The following is a 14,562-nucleotide window of genomic DNA, read 5'->3' on the forward strand; positions in this document are numbered from 1 at the left end:
ATGACATATTACCACCACAGTGATCGAATAATATAAAATACAAGGAACAAATACCGCTACACCATGACCAGACCACATATTACCACCAATGACTGAATACTACAATACTGATCAGTAATAAAAAAAAAAAAAACCACAATACTATCACCAGCAGTGCCATTATACACAGGAGATCTGTAATTAGTAAGCAGTGTCTGTGTAGAGCCCCACCTCTGTCCAGCACTCTGCCCCACCTCTGTCCAGCACTCTGCCCCACCTCTGTCCAGCACTCTGCCCCACCTCTGTCCAGCACTCTGCCCCACCTCTGTCCAGCACTCTGCCCCCCCTGTGTCCAGCTTTACTACCCTCTCCCCCGCCTGCCTCTTCTCCTCTGCCGTCTGACTGGTCCTCCGCCGACCGCCGGTCCCCCGCTGCCGCCGGTGCTTGCCTCTTCTCCTCTGCCGGTCCCCCGCTGCCGCCGGCGCTTGCCTCTTCTCCTCCGCCGGTCCCCCGCAGCCGCTGGCGCTTGCCTCTTCTCCTCCGCCGGTCCCCCGCTGCCGCCTGCCTCTTCTCCTCCGCCGGGTCCCTCGTCGTCCGGTGGTCCCCCGCTGCCTCTTCTCTGCTCCCTCCGCCGTCCACGTGGTGTCACACCGCCGCACGCTGCTCTGCTCTGGTCCCGGAATGAGGAAGTGGAGCAGGGCAGCGTGTGACGTCACTAACTTGCAGCGGGCGGGCCCATGATGCACCGCGGGCCCGGCCGCCTTAAAGGTACAAGGCTCATTTACAGACAGGCACAGCACAGTGGCACTGGCAGCCGCAGCCTGAATAAAAATGTCAGGGGGGGCCCGAGCAGAGCGCGGACCGGCTGCCAGCGTGCTCGCTCGGGCCCCCCTTTTTGCTCCTCATCACCGGGCCCCATACGGCAGTGATGCCTGTAATGCCCTGATGGCGGCCCTGCATACAGCATCTAAAATAATGAATTCTACTTTCTTATAGATGGCACATACAGAGTCTGAATGAATAGTGATGAATAGAATGAAAAGCCTACATAAATGCTTGGCAAAATGCCAGATGACCTCCTGTTGTCTTCTGCTAGTTTGGAGCAAATCCATCTAATGCAGAGATGCCTCAATCCCAGGGCTCGATGCCTCAATACAGTGTGCAACTAGAAAGATCGTTCCTCATTGATAGACCGTAACCACAGCCCCTGTTGCCTCAAACTGATGAAACTTGTTTCTAGTCGCAATACCATTTTATTATGGGGTATGAACTCGAGTCACAAACCACACATCCAAAACTGTCACTCTATGGGTAGGTTCACGTTAGCATATACTAGATACGCAAAGCCCATTAGTGGTAAAAAAAAAAAATCCAGTCAATCTCAGTAGGGGTAAGCAGGATCAAATGCCATAGATAAAATACAACTTTTAATATTCAAGATTAAAATATGGGTAGCCAATACCTCACAATGACATATACAGACATTACAGTGATGAAGTGAACTAATGCTCAATTAAAAATTAGTTGGATCTTACCATTAGATGTTTTCAATCAGCAAAAACATCATGCAGGAGGGAGAAAGGGGAAATCAAGTCAGACCGGTAAAACTGCATTCCCTGTCCTGCCCAATGCAATATCTCCTGTCAGTGTCCAAGTGTGACTTATCCCTCTAAAAATGTCCTTGCACAAACCCTCCCTACGCGTTTCATCACCCTGTGGTGTGGAACTCCTCAAGGGAGATGAATGTATATAAAGGGAATAGACTGTGAAGGTTCCTGGGTAATAGGAGCTCTATTAAGTTTCATAAAGGACAATTTTGGCAGGGGGCTGTAATGATATAGCCCCTTTATGAGGCAGAATGTTGTCCGAGTGGTGTGCAGCACATGGATCAGGGTGTGTACAAGGACATTTGTAGAGGGATAGGTCACACTTGGGCACTATCCTTGGGTATGACATGGAATGCAGTTTTACCTGTCTGACTTTATTTCCCTTTTCTCCCTCCTGCATGATGTATTTGCTGATTTGATAACTTCTAATGGTAAGGTCCAAATATGTTTTCATGGAGCACTGGTTCACTTTAATACTCAAGATTCAAATATGGGTAGTCAATACCTCACAATGACATATACAGACATTACAGTGATAAAAGTAAAATTTTATGAATGCTATCTGATCCTTTTTACTTCTACTCAGCGAATACAGAAATCATTTAGAGTTTCGTCCAGAAAAATGGGACTATTTTTTTCTCACTCGTCATCCGTGTGCTGTCCGTATACAATCCGTTTTTTTTTTTTTATAGTAGCAGCTATTATTCATTTACAGGACCATTTACAGTTTGGTATTTTACCATTTTTTTACACATCCATAGACTTGAATAGGTGAGCCTCATCCAATTCACGGAAGAAACTAACGCATGCTGAAATTTTTTTTCACACCAAGAATCGGTCAGTGAAAAAAAAAAATATCACTCTTTTGCACTGCCCCGCTAAATAACATTGTTCCAAGTGCTGTCTGTTTTTTTGACCTAAAATATTGTCTTGTGAACAAGAAATACCAAATACTGCATAGAGACTATATACTTTAAGATAAGGGCCATGTTCACACCATTACCTGGTGGTAGGGTTGGTAGTTTGGAAGCTTTGATAGTCCTGTGCAGTTACTGGCATTTGCTTAATGCCTCCACTGGGCCACTGATGACAGGTCAATATTCAGACAGAAGCCACCCTACTAGGTTACATCTTTGAGCATTAAGTTGTGCTTCTACTTATTTCATCAAAACTCCTTACCATTTTTTATCATCTAATCTATGAATCTTATGTTCTCTCTACTGAATCTAGTTTATGCTGGCTACAGATTGTTTTGAACTTGGGTACACTGAGGATGGGAACTGTCGTGGAGATTCTGGACTCTCATTGCCACCACCCTACAGACTACACTGGGAAATTCCACCAATGGTCAGTATTTTAAAAATCATTTTAGTGAATTTGAGTAAAATTGGGAAGTTTCCCCTTACCCCAATTAGATTCAATAGGTTTTAATACGTATTATGTGCTAGTAAACAGATTCAATTCTTTGTTATTTTAGAGGTTCACTGTCTCTGGTAGGCATTAACCATTAAGCCTTAGGTAACATTCACACAGGCAATGGAGTATTGGTCCAAACATGTGCAGTTTTTATTGCTTGCCACAGGTTGCACAGCACCAAAACAAGCTCATAAGCATAAATCCCTAGCCTTGTCCAGGCACTACCTAAACAAATCAGACCCTGGCTACTTGTACATGGCTGAGCTAGCCCCAGCTCGGTCAAACCAAACAACTACTGTCCACAGTAACCACTGATACTTGTGGTTCTCTGCACAAGGCCTGTGTAGACTCTTCTCAGACAGGAATTCTGTCCTGTCTCTCTCTTCAGCTCCAAGACACATCCATATGGTCAGCTTTCCCCAGCTGACTGACTTATATGAACTTAACCTTGGCCTACCTGGCATTGCTACATAATGTAAAATTTAGCATATGTGCAGAAATGATGGATAACAGTAATATTTGTTTTCTCTACAATTTCAATTTCAACAATTTATTATAATGGTTATTGCTCATTAGCTAATATTGGTGCTTTTCTGATGTTACAGAAGTATGTATGTCTTCAGGAGATTGAATATGCTGTGGCTTTCCATTGACCCATAGGATATCTTTGTAGTGCATGGAAAGGGCTTTAAGGGTAAAATGTCACTTTCTGTATCAGATAAATGTTTGAAAAAACGTGGAAAATACCTTTTGTCTCTTCTCTAGTGTCGAGATGTCATTGAATCGTCATACTTCACAGCTAAAGCGTTAGCAGAAGATGTGGATTTTTACTGCCTGCGCTTCACAGATTTTGGAAAAGGACTAATCAAAAAATGCCGGAGCAGCCCTGATGCCTTTTTGCAGATTGCTCTCCAACTGGCTCACTATAGGGTAAATCCACCACCAAACTTTTCTGTGAAAACTGTTTACATCTTTCTTTGCTGCTTTAAGGTTCAAAACGGTTAAAGAAGTTGTCCACTACTTGGACAACTTCTTGTCCTACCCCTCGTTTTGCCGCATAAAATAATAAAGCCTATACTCTCCTCCCAAGCTGGCGCTGCAGCCTGGACTTCCTCTTCATGATCGATTTGTCTGAAGGTGGGGACAGTGATGCCAGCATTGATTGAGCGCCAGTGTCACGTGGCACAACATGTGTCACATGCCACCTCACGAGAGCCCTGGGGAGAGCAATTGCGGACTCCATGGGAATGGTGCCAGCATGGGAGGTGAGAAAAGGCTTTATTATTTTATGAGTGCCAAACATTTTGATCAAGAAGGGGTTGTCCTATTAGTTGGCAACCTCTTTAAATATTAAGAGTTGTCCAATATTAACATGCTCCATATAAAGGAAAAAAAAACAACACAAATACCTCCTGAACCAGCATCATTTTAGCGAAATCGGATCAGCACTATGTCTCCCGCTTGTCATGTGACATTATGGACATTAGGATTATTTAGTCTAGAAAAAAGACGACTGAGGGGCGATCTAATAACCATGTATAAGTATATAAGGGGACAATACAAATATCTCGCTGAGGATCTGTTTATACCAAGGAAGGTGACGGGCACAAGGGGGCATTCTTTGCGTCTGGAGGATAGAAGGTTTTTCCACCAACATAGAAGAGGATTCTTTACTGTTAGGGCAGTGAGAATCTGGAATTGCTTGCCTGAGGAGGTGGTGATGGCGAACTCAGTCGAGGGGTTCAAGAGAGGCCTGGATGTCTTCCTGGAGCAGAACAATATTGTATCACACAATTATTAGGTTCTGTAGAAGGACGTAGATCTGGGGATTTATTATGATGGAATATAGGCTGAACTGGATGGACAAATGTCTTTTTTCGGCCTTACTAACTATGTTAATATGTTACTATGGTTTGTGCAAAATCAACATTACATCAGAGTGTCCATTGTGGTCATATGACATACGAATGTACATGACCATCGTGGGAGACAAAGTGTCGACATTGCTGGAAATAGTACACATATATACAAAGGGTAACCCATTTGACCAGTCTAGTTACACTTTAATTTTCTTGTTCTGATTTTGCTGCTCAAAGCTGACAGACAAAGAAATTATCATTGTCTGGTAGATATTTTGGTCAAAAGCATCTTAATTGTGCACAAATATCAACTGCTTATTACAACATTGTATAATATCTGTTGACAATTGGTTTGCTGGAGAAGCAGGGGGAATTGATTTCAGTTGACAGTTGCCTAACCGTGTAGAGCCATCTGGCAATCAGCATGACATTGCCAGTCACGCCCTGTCTACAGAGCAGCCTGGAAGAAAAAGAGATGCTCTGTTGATGTGGAGCAACTGAATCGCCAGCAGGAGCGTTCGATGCCCACTGAGTCAACACCTTGTAGAACAGGCAGGTAGTTAGCAACTAACCTGCCTGTTATTTTTTAGGCCCATAGTAAAAAGTTAAAAATTAAATAGAAATCCTGAATAACCCCTTTAAGCTTATTTATGTTCGTTTTGACTTCTCTTTTGACTTTTTTCTACTTCTATTGAATGTGTTATGGCAGGATAAGGGTCACTTCTGTCTGACATACGAAGCCTCAATGACTCGCCTGTTCCGGGAAGGTCGAACAGAAACTGTTAGGTCTTGCACCTCCCAGTCATGTGAATTTGTAAAAGCCATGGAGGATCCCAATCAAACTGTGTGTATATTATTTGTTTCTATATGTTTTCTCTATTCTTGATGTGCATATTTGGATGAATTCACTGATCATTATGCCTTTTTATTCAGAAAGAGAATCGTCTGGCTCTTTACCGAGCTGCGGCTGAGCGTCACCAGCTCATGTATCGTTTAGCAATGACCGGTAAAGGAATTGACCGTCACCTTTTTTGCTTGTTCCTTGTATCTAAGTATCTGGGAACTGAGTCTCCTTTTCTCCAACAGGTGAGAACTAAAAACAACTTGTGCATGTAGAGATATTTTAGTAACAGTACAGATCAAAGGGAACTTGTCAGCAGATTAATGATGTCCTAACCAAGGGGTTGCACAACCAATGGCCCGAGGACTACATGCGGCCCGCCATGCTATTCTTTGTGGCCTCCAACCACCCCTGATTTCTACTGATACCATTGCTCATTGTATGGTCATCTTGACTCCTTTTTTCCTGGACTGCTAAGTAAGGGAGCAGAGTGCCCTCTTTTTTTCTATATTAGTGGATGTTCCAAAATGAAACTCCAACGTAATAGGTTATGTCATATATAATATGGTTGATATAGATCTCGTATCAGAATGCACCACAAAAAATGTAATGGGGTAATCACCAAATTTGGCACCCTTGTGATTTTGCCCAGGCTCCAACCCAGCTCCGCCTCCACCCTTCGAACCTCCACTGCCCACTCATGGAAAAACTCCACTTCTGTAGCATGCCCTCACCAATCACACATTAACAGTTCCTATCAAACACCGGGTCACATATATAGCCAGCAGCTTTTGTTTTGCCCAAAAGATTTTTTAAGCCACCACTACGACAAGGTAGACTCTTTTGGCCGGGCCCTACTTTACTGTAACCTATTAAACATTTCTTTAAATATCCAATACTTTTTGTAGCTATACAGTATTTTTTTTTTTTTTACGTTAAGGGTATGTGTCACATACATTTTTAAAATGACCAGTAACATCACATAAGAGAAAAAAATACCATCACACCATGGCCAGACCACATCTTACCACCACATAGTGACTAAATATTACCATGTAGAAGTGATAAATACCACCACACAATGATCAGACCACATATTACCACCGCATAGTGACAGAAAAAGACCACATATAGGGACAAATATCACCACACCATGGCCGGACCACATATTACCTGTGATCAAATTACATATTAACACCACATAGTGACCGAATCATACCGTATACACTGAAAAATTATCGCCACATCTTGACCAGACCATATATTACCACCACATAGTGAACAAAAACTACAATACTAAATTGTATATTAAATAAACATTAATAAAAAAACACAATACTAATATTACCATAAGTGCCACTATACACCAGAGCTATATGTATAGTGTATAGTGCACAGGTATTACAGGGATCACCACAGTGCCATTATACAAAGGAGCTCTGTATATAGTGTCAGTGTACAGGTAATGCAGTGATGCGTGCCAGCACACACTACTTTATTACCATGGGGCTGCCAGCACTGGAGAATCCTCACAGCGTACTGTGACGGATGTGAGGCTTCAGAATTCTATAGTCACATAGTGACTGTAGGTTTTCGGGGGGAAAAACCTGGACAACCCCTTTAACCTCTTAGTGACAGAGCTCATTTTGACCTTAATGACCAGGCCAAATGTTTTAAATTTGACCAGTGTCATTTTATGTAGTAATAACTCTGGAACGCTTCAGCAGATCTCGGTGATTCTGAGAATTTTTTTCAAGACATATTGTACTTCATATTAGTGGTAAATTTTGGTCAATATGATTTGTGTATATTTATGAAAATATTGAAAACTAGATAAAAAGTTTGAAAATTTGACAGTTTAAAACTAAATTTTTATGTTCTTAAATCAGATAGTTATACCACACAAAATAGTTAATAGATTACATTTCCCGCATGTCTACTTTACACCAACACAAGTTTTGAAACATATTTTTTTTTGTTTGGAAGTTAGAAGGGTTCAAAGTTAATCAGTAATATCTCAATTTTCCAACAAAATGTACAAAACCATTTTTTAGGGAACACATCACCTTTGAAGTGATTTTGCACCCTTCAAAGTGCTCAAAACCATATTGAAGAAGTTTATTAACCCTTCGGGTGTTTCACAGGAATTAATGGTATGTGGAAGGAAAAAAGGAATATTTAACTTTTTTTCAAAAAAATTTTGCTTTAGCCCCAAATTTTTTACTTTTACAAGGATAACAGGAGAAAATGGACGCTTAAGTTTATTGAGCAATTTCTCCTGAGTATGCCGATACCCCATTTGTGGGGTAAAACTACTGTTGGGTCACACAACAGGGCTCAGAAGGGAAGGAGCAACGTTTGAGTTTTTGAACGCAGAAATCGCTAGAATCGATAGCGGATGCCATGTCGTGTTTGGAGAGCCCCTGATGTGCCTAAACAGTGGAAACCCCCGACAAGTGACTCTATTTTGGAAACTACGCCCCTCAAGGATTTTTTGCAGGGGTATATTGAGGATCATATTGAATATGTTGTCATTAGTATTAAGCGCAAGTGCTCGCTAATCGAGTTTTCATTGGGTGCTCGGGTATGCATGGAGTATCCAGTAGCAAACACTTGCGCTCAACACTAGTTATCATATCGTCATAATTTTTTTTTCTTAACGCTTGAAAAAACCCTAACCTAACCCAGTGGCTTTCATACAGTCTGATCAGAATGTTAAACGAAGAACCTCATGTTCAGTTCTATATATTTTTGCCTAGCGGCATTAGATCAATGTATGACTTTCAATAGTTCGTATATACACATAAGAGAGAAAATATGCGGCACTCACCCCAATTCAGCATTGTCCAAGCTCCAACACCGCACCCTCCTGCTTACCTGATGTTGTAACGGATTTTCATCTGTCTATGTTTTCCATTAACCCTACTGTTCTGTTGGTCAAAAATGACCGACTTTGAACTTCAATATTCTTTAAAATATTCAAGATGCGGCTCTGAAACCCGTGGCCGACCGACCCATCCTCATTTAAGTCAATCAACCACAAGTTTCAGAACCGCATCTTGAACACCCCAAAAAATACCAAAGTTCAAAATAGGTCTCCCCAGACCGAACAGAACAGCAGGGTTAAAATTCACGCTTTTCACTGCTGAATTGGGGTGAGTGCCGCATATTTTCTCTCTTATGTGTATATACGAACTATTGGATTTCATTTAGTATGCTGAGCACCAATACCCCCTAGCATGCGTGACGCCTAGCGCTCTGGATCCTATATTTTTCATCCTGGTTTCTGAAAGCGGTATCGCTCTAGTGCCGTCCTGTTCTACAGTTCTATGCAATGTATGACTTTGTCCATCCTCTCTTTCATATTGCATATTGCATGACTATTCCAACTTAACCCTAGGCCAACTCTAACCCTAGCCTAACCTTAATGGCAAAGACTACATACTAATTATTGTCTTTTGATCACTGTGATAAGGTCTATTGCTGTGATCAAAATGAGCCAATAGGAAAATTCCATGCTGGGACTGGAGGATGGCGGAGGTACTGGGGAAGGGGGTGCTTGGGGACCTCATTTCTCTCTCCTCTGACATGCATTTGATAAGTCTCTACAAGTTTTCCACATCTTGCCGCTTGGATTTTTGCACATGCCTCAAGGTAAAACTTGCTCCCTCTCTTTCAAGTTAGATGGTTTGCTCTGTGAACAGCAATCTTCAAGCCTGACCACAGACTCTCAATTGGATTAAGGTCTGGGCTTTGACTAGGCAACTCCAAAACATTTAAGGTACCGTCACACATAACGATATCATTAATGATATCGTTGCAACGTCACGCTTTTGGTGACATAGCAACGATCCCGCTAACGATTATGTGTGACAGCGACCAACGATCAGGCCCCTGCTGGGAGATCGTTGGTCGTTGGGGAATGATAAGGACCATTTTTTGGTCGCTGATCACCCGCTGTCATCGCTGGATCGGCGTGTGTGACGCCGATCCAGCGATGTGTTCACTTGTAACCAGGGTAAATATCGGGTTACTAAGCGCAGGCCCGCGCTTAGTAACCCGATATTTACCCTGGTTACCATTGTAAAAGTTAAAAAAGAAAAAACCAGTACATACTCACATTCTGATGTCTGTCATGTCCCCCGGCGTCCACAGGGTTAAAACTGCTTTCGGCAGGAGCGCTGCTTCCCTGCACGGACTGTGTCAGCGCCAGCCGTAAAGCAGAGCACACGCTGTTACTGCTGGCGCTGACAAGTCAGTGCAGGGAAGCTCTCGGCAGCAGCGCGTGCATTAGCAGCGCTCTTGCCGAAAGCAGTTTTAACCCTGTGGACGCCGGCGGGGGACGTGACAGACATCAGAATGTGAGTATGTAGTGTTTTTTTTTTTTTTGTTACTTTTACAATGGCAACCAGGGTAAATATCGGGTTACTAAGCGCGGCCCTGCACTTAGTAACCCAATGTTTACCCTGGTTACCCGGGTGCTGCAGGGGGACTTCGGCATCGTTGAAGACAGTTTCAACGATGCCGAAGTCGTTCCCCTGATCGTTGGTCGCTGGAGAGAGCTGTCTGTGTGACAGCTCCCCAGCGACCACACAACGACTTACCAACGATCACGGCCAGGTCGTATCGCTGGTCGTGATCGTTGGTAAGTCGTTTAGTGTGACTAAAGCTTTACACTTTCCCCCTTAACCCCTTAATGACCAAGCCAATTTAGACCTTAATGACCAAGCCAATTTTTACAATTCTGAACGCTGTCACTTTATGAATTTTTAGCTCTGGAACACTTCAATGTATTCCACTGATTCTGAGACTGCTTTTTCGTGACATACTGTACTTAAGGTCTGGGCTTTGACTAGGCAACTCCAAAACATTTACACTTTCCCCTTAACCCCTTAATGACCGAGCCAATTTAGACCTTAATGACCAAGCCAATTTTTACAATTCTGACCACTGTCACTTTATGATTTTTTAGCTCTGGAACACTTCAATGTATTCCACTGATTCTGAGACTGCTTTACGTGACATTATAACCAAAGAAGACCAAATAAGAAGATACTTTATCAAATACCTCCACCATGCTCACACCCCAAATGGTGGAGCCACCCAGGGAGATATTTAAATTCCAATTGTCAAAAACGGACACTCCTCAAAGTAGCGGCAAAGAAGAGAAAATGGAGTTGATGTCCATGAATAAATATTTATTAGTTACAAAAATGACAGCCGTAGCCATAAACATACATAAATCATAATTCAAATAAGCATTAAATATAAATCTGAAAAAAAGGGTGAAGGTAGCAAAAGATGGAAACAGACACGGTGTGGATAATCCTAATGCCAAATTGTATGTTTCTAAAGTGCGTAGTGCAACAAAATCAAAGGGTCAAGGACCAAGTAATGTAATACTCCCCTACAGATATATTAAAAAAAAAAAACTGGCTATATATAAATGTATCTAGCCCTGCGCACAGGCTAAATGACCTCAATTCAGGTCAGTAATCGGAAGTCAGTCACTGCCCCCTGACGAAGCTGACGCGAAACGCGTGTTGGGGCCACGGTGTGGTGTATCCTGGTCGCCATTATCTGGGTAAGGATCATATGGGCTTATTTTCTGTTTTTCCCCTCCTTTGGCTTCCGATTACTGACCTGAATTGAGGTCATTTAGCCTGTTAAAAGGCATATTGGCGGTTGTAAAGGGGTTAAACCACTCTAGTGTTGCTTTATCAGTATGCTATGTCATTGTCTTATTGGAAGGTGAGCCTCCGTCACAGTCTTAAATCACTGACAGAATAAAACAGGTTTTGCTGAAGAATATCCCTGTATTTCACACCATCCATATTCCCCTCTGACCAACTGGATTATCAATGCTGCCAAAAAACATCCCCATACATGATGCAGCCACCACCATGTTTCACTGTGGAAATTGTTTTCTTGGGGTCAGAGGTATATCTAGGTTTTCTGGCACCTGGGAAGAGAATTCACTTTGGTGCCCCCTTCCCCAAGAACGTATGTGATTTGCACACTTAGTCATGTGCCGACGAGAAGCTCGCCGTAATTCAATGTTCAAACTGAGAGAAGCAGAAGAGAAGCTCGTTGTTAGGCAACAGTATGAAAATCGCATATGAGTGAAACGGCAATGTGATGACTGCTGAAACCAGCAAGCAGAGCTGTATCTTGAAAGTGAATATATTTCAGGATGTTAGGATTGGCTGCAGGGCTTCATTTTATAATTAAAGGGTGCGTCCAGGTTTGAGATGAAAGTTTGCAGTCACTATAGGTAGCTGCAGGCTTCTGAATTCTCACAGTGCATGCACTGCACACTTTTAGGATTTTCCCTTGCCCAAGTATGTGGTTTGTATACTTCTAGCTATAGTCAGACTAGATTTACCCGGCCTCGCTCAATTCATTTTCATTGAGTGAGGCCACGCATGTCTCGTCAGCACGTGACCACATGCAAATCGCCGGCACCAAAGAATCCCGACAGCGTGTAGAATTCTGATGTCTGCAGTCACATAGAATGACTACAGACTCATCACAAACATGGATATCCCCTTTAATATTCCTAACATAAATAAAATATCATAATTAGACAGTATCACAAAAGAACATTTACATCCAGGTACATTATAGATGACGTTGTCTCTGGAGTCGTTCTCGTTCTTTTCTTCTTCATCTTGTCCAGACCCCATGATGAGTTTTCTCATCTACAGCCATCTCTGCAGACTTCCATCATCCCTGGTCTTCTGCAGCACATCCCCACACAACTCCCTTAAAGATAGCAGTGTAGTTATAATGCTTCCAAATAAAAATATCTGCCCTACGCTGATCCCTGAATAAATAATTTCCCCTCACTATATTCCCTGCACAAAATACGACCCCACACTGTAAATACCCTCCTCACACAGAGGGTAAATACCCCCTCATGCACACAGTAATACCTTCACACACAGTAAAAAAACACTCACAAACACAGTAAATACCCCCCTCACACACAGTAAATATCCCACACACAGTAAATACCCCACACACGCTAAATACAACAACACAGACACAGTAAAAGCAGTAAACACCACCCACACAGACTAAATACAACAAGCACACACATACAGTTCAAATACCCCCCCCACACACAGTAAATACACATACATAGTAATTGCCCCCCAGTAAATACTCCCCCAGTGAATTAAATACCCCTCCAAGCAGTAAATACCCACCCATATCTTTATAGCTGAATGTGTGTGTATGTATGTGTGTGTGTGTGTCCGGGATTGGCATCTGCACCGTCGCAGCTACAGCCACAAATTTTTGCACAGTCACACATCTTGACCCCGAGAGCGTCATAGGCTATGTTGTGAAGCAAAATTTTAACCCCGCGCGTTCCAATTCACCAAACAATTTTGCCCCTATCTACATAATGGGGAAAAAGTGAAAGGAAAAGTGTTGGAGGCAAATTGACAGCCAGGAGGAAATGGCATACAGGTATATACTATATACAGGGGAGATGATATACAGCTATATATTATATACAGGAAGAGATGACATACAGGTATATACTATATACAAGGGAGATGACTTACAGGTATACAGTATCTAATATATAAAGCTGAATGTGTGTGTGTATGTCCGGGATTGGCATCTGCACCGTCGCAGCTACAGCCACAAATTTTTGCACAGTCACACGTCTGGACCCTGAGATCGTCATAGGCTATGTTGTGAGGCGAAATTTTAACCCTGCGCATTCCAATTCACCAAACAATTTTGCCCCTATCTACATAAAGGGGAAAAAGTGAAAGGAAAAGTGTTGGAGGCAAATTGACAGCTGCCAGATGTGAACAAGGGGGACTTAAAGAGTGAGAACGATGGCGCCAAGGAGTATATACCATACAGTTGCTAAGGTGGGGCCCCGACATGGGATACTCACCACACACGGGGATATGAACACACACAAAAAATGCGCCACACACTACCATGTGCTTGAACACATATCACCCTCTGCACACATTTGACCACACATACACCAACCTCGCCACATAAAAGTCAAAACACAAAAGTCACCGCGCAAAACTTGCCACATGCAAAACTAGGCTCACGCAAAACTAGCCACACGTGGAAAACTCGCCACATGCAAAACTTGCACACGCGGAAAAATTGCCACATGCACAAAAGTTGCAACACATGCAAAAGTTGCCTCACACAAAACTTTCACATACTCAAAACGCACCACACATAAAACTCGCCATGCGCAAAACTTGCTGCACACAACTTGCTACACTAACCTGTCACATGCAACTCGACACACAAAAGTTGCTACATGCATGTCGGCACACAAAACTCATCTCACAAAGTCGCTACATGTATGTCGCCACACGCAACTCAACACACACAACTTGACACATGAAACTCGCCCTAAACCAAACACAAGTCTGGTATTATCCTTCAAAAATAAAAATCTGATTAATAAGCAGACAAACTACAAGAGCAACAACTGTACCATATAGGAAATAGGTCATGTGACTGACAGCTGCCGTGTCTATTATGTATATGTGTGAGCTAATATATACTGCCAGGGGGGAGGGCTTCCTGTTGGCTGGGGGATTTGTCAGGCTGCCAATTTAGCTTACAAATACTGAGGTAAAAATACTGAGCAAATAACGTGTGAACGAGGTCTAATACAGGAGGAGATGACACACAGGTATATACTATATACAGGAGGAGATGACAAAGGTATATACGATATACAGGGGAGATGACACACACATATATACTATATACAGGGGAGATGACACACAGGTATATACTTTATACAGGAGGAGATGACATACAGGTATATACTATATGCAGGAGGAGATGACACACACATATA

The 14,562-nt window shown here is 42.6% G+C and overlaps 1 protein-coding gene across 1 annotated transcript in view; it reads left to right on the top strand.

The window, feature by feature from the left end:
- Positions 1-14,562, top strand: part of CPT1B (carnitine palmitoyltransferase 1B) — a 69,656-nt gene that overhangs the window by 39,869 nt on the left and 15,225 nt on the right. Inside the window, exons 13-16 of the mRNA XM_069765498.1 lie at positions 2,817-2,933; positions 3,768-3,932; positions 5,571-5,705; positions 5,795-5,947. Coding sequence (XP_069621599.1) covers positions 2,817-2,933; positions 3,768-3,932; positions 5,571-5,705; positions 5,795-5,947 — 570 coding nt within the window. The remainder of the gene's footprint in view (positions 1-2,816; positions 2,934-3,767; positions 3,933-5,570; positions 5,706-5,794; positions 5,948-14,562) is intronic.

Source organism: Ranitomeya imitator, chromosome 4, assembly GCF_032444005.1.
Source record: "Ranitomeya imitator isolate aRanImi1 chromosome 4, aRanImi1.pri, whole genome shotgun sequence".
NCBI classification, from domain to species: domain Eukaryota; kingdom Metazoa; phylum Chordata; class Amphibia; order Anura; family Dendrobatidae; genus Ranitomeya; species Ranitomeya imitator.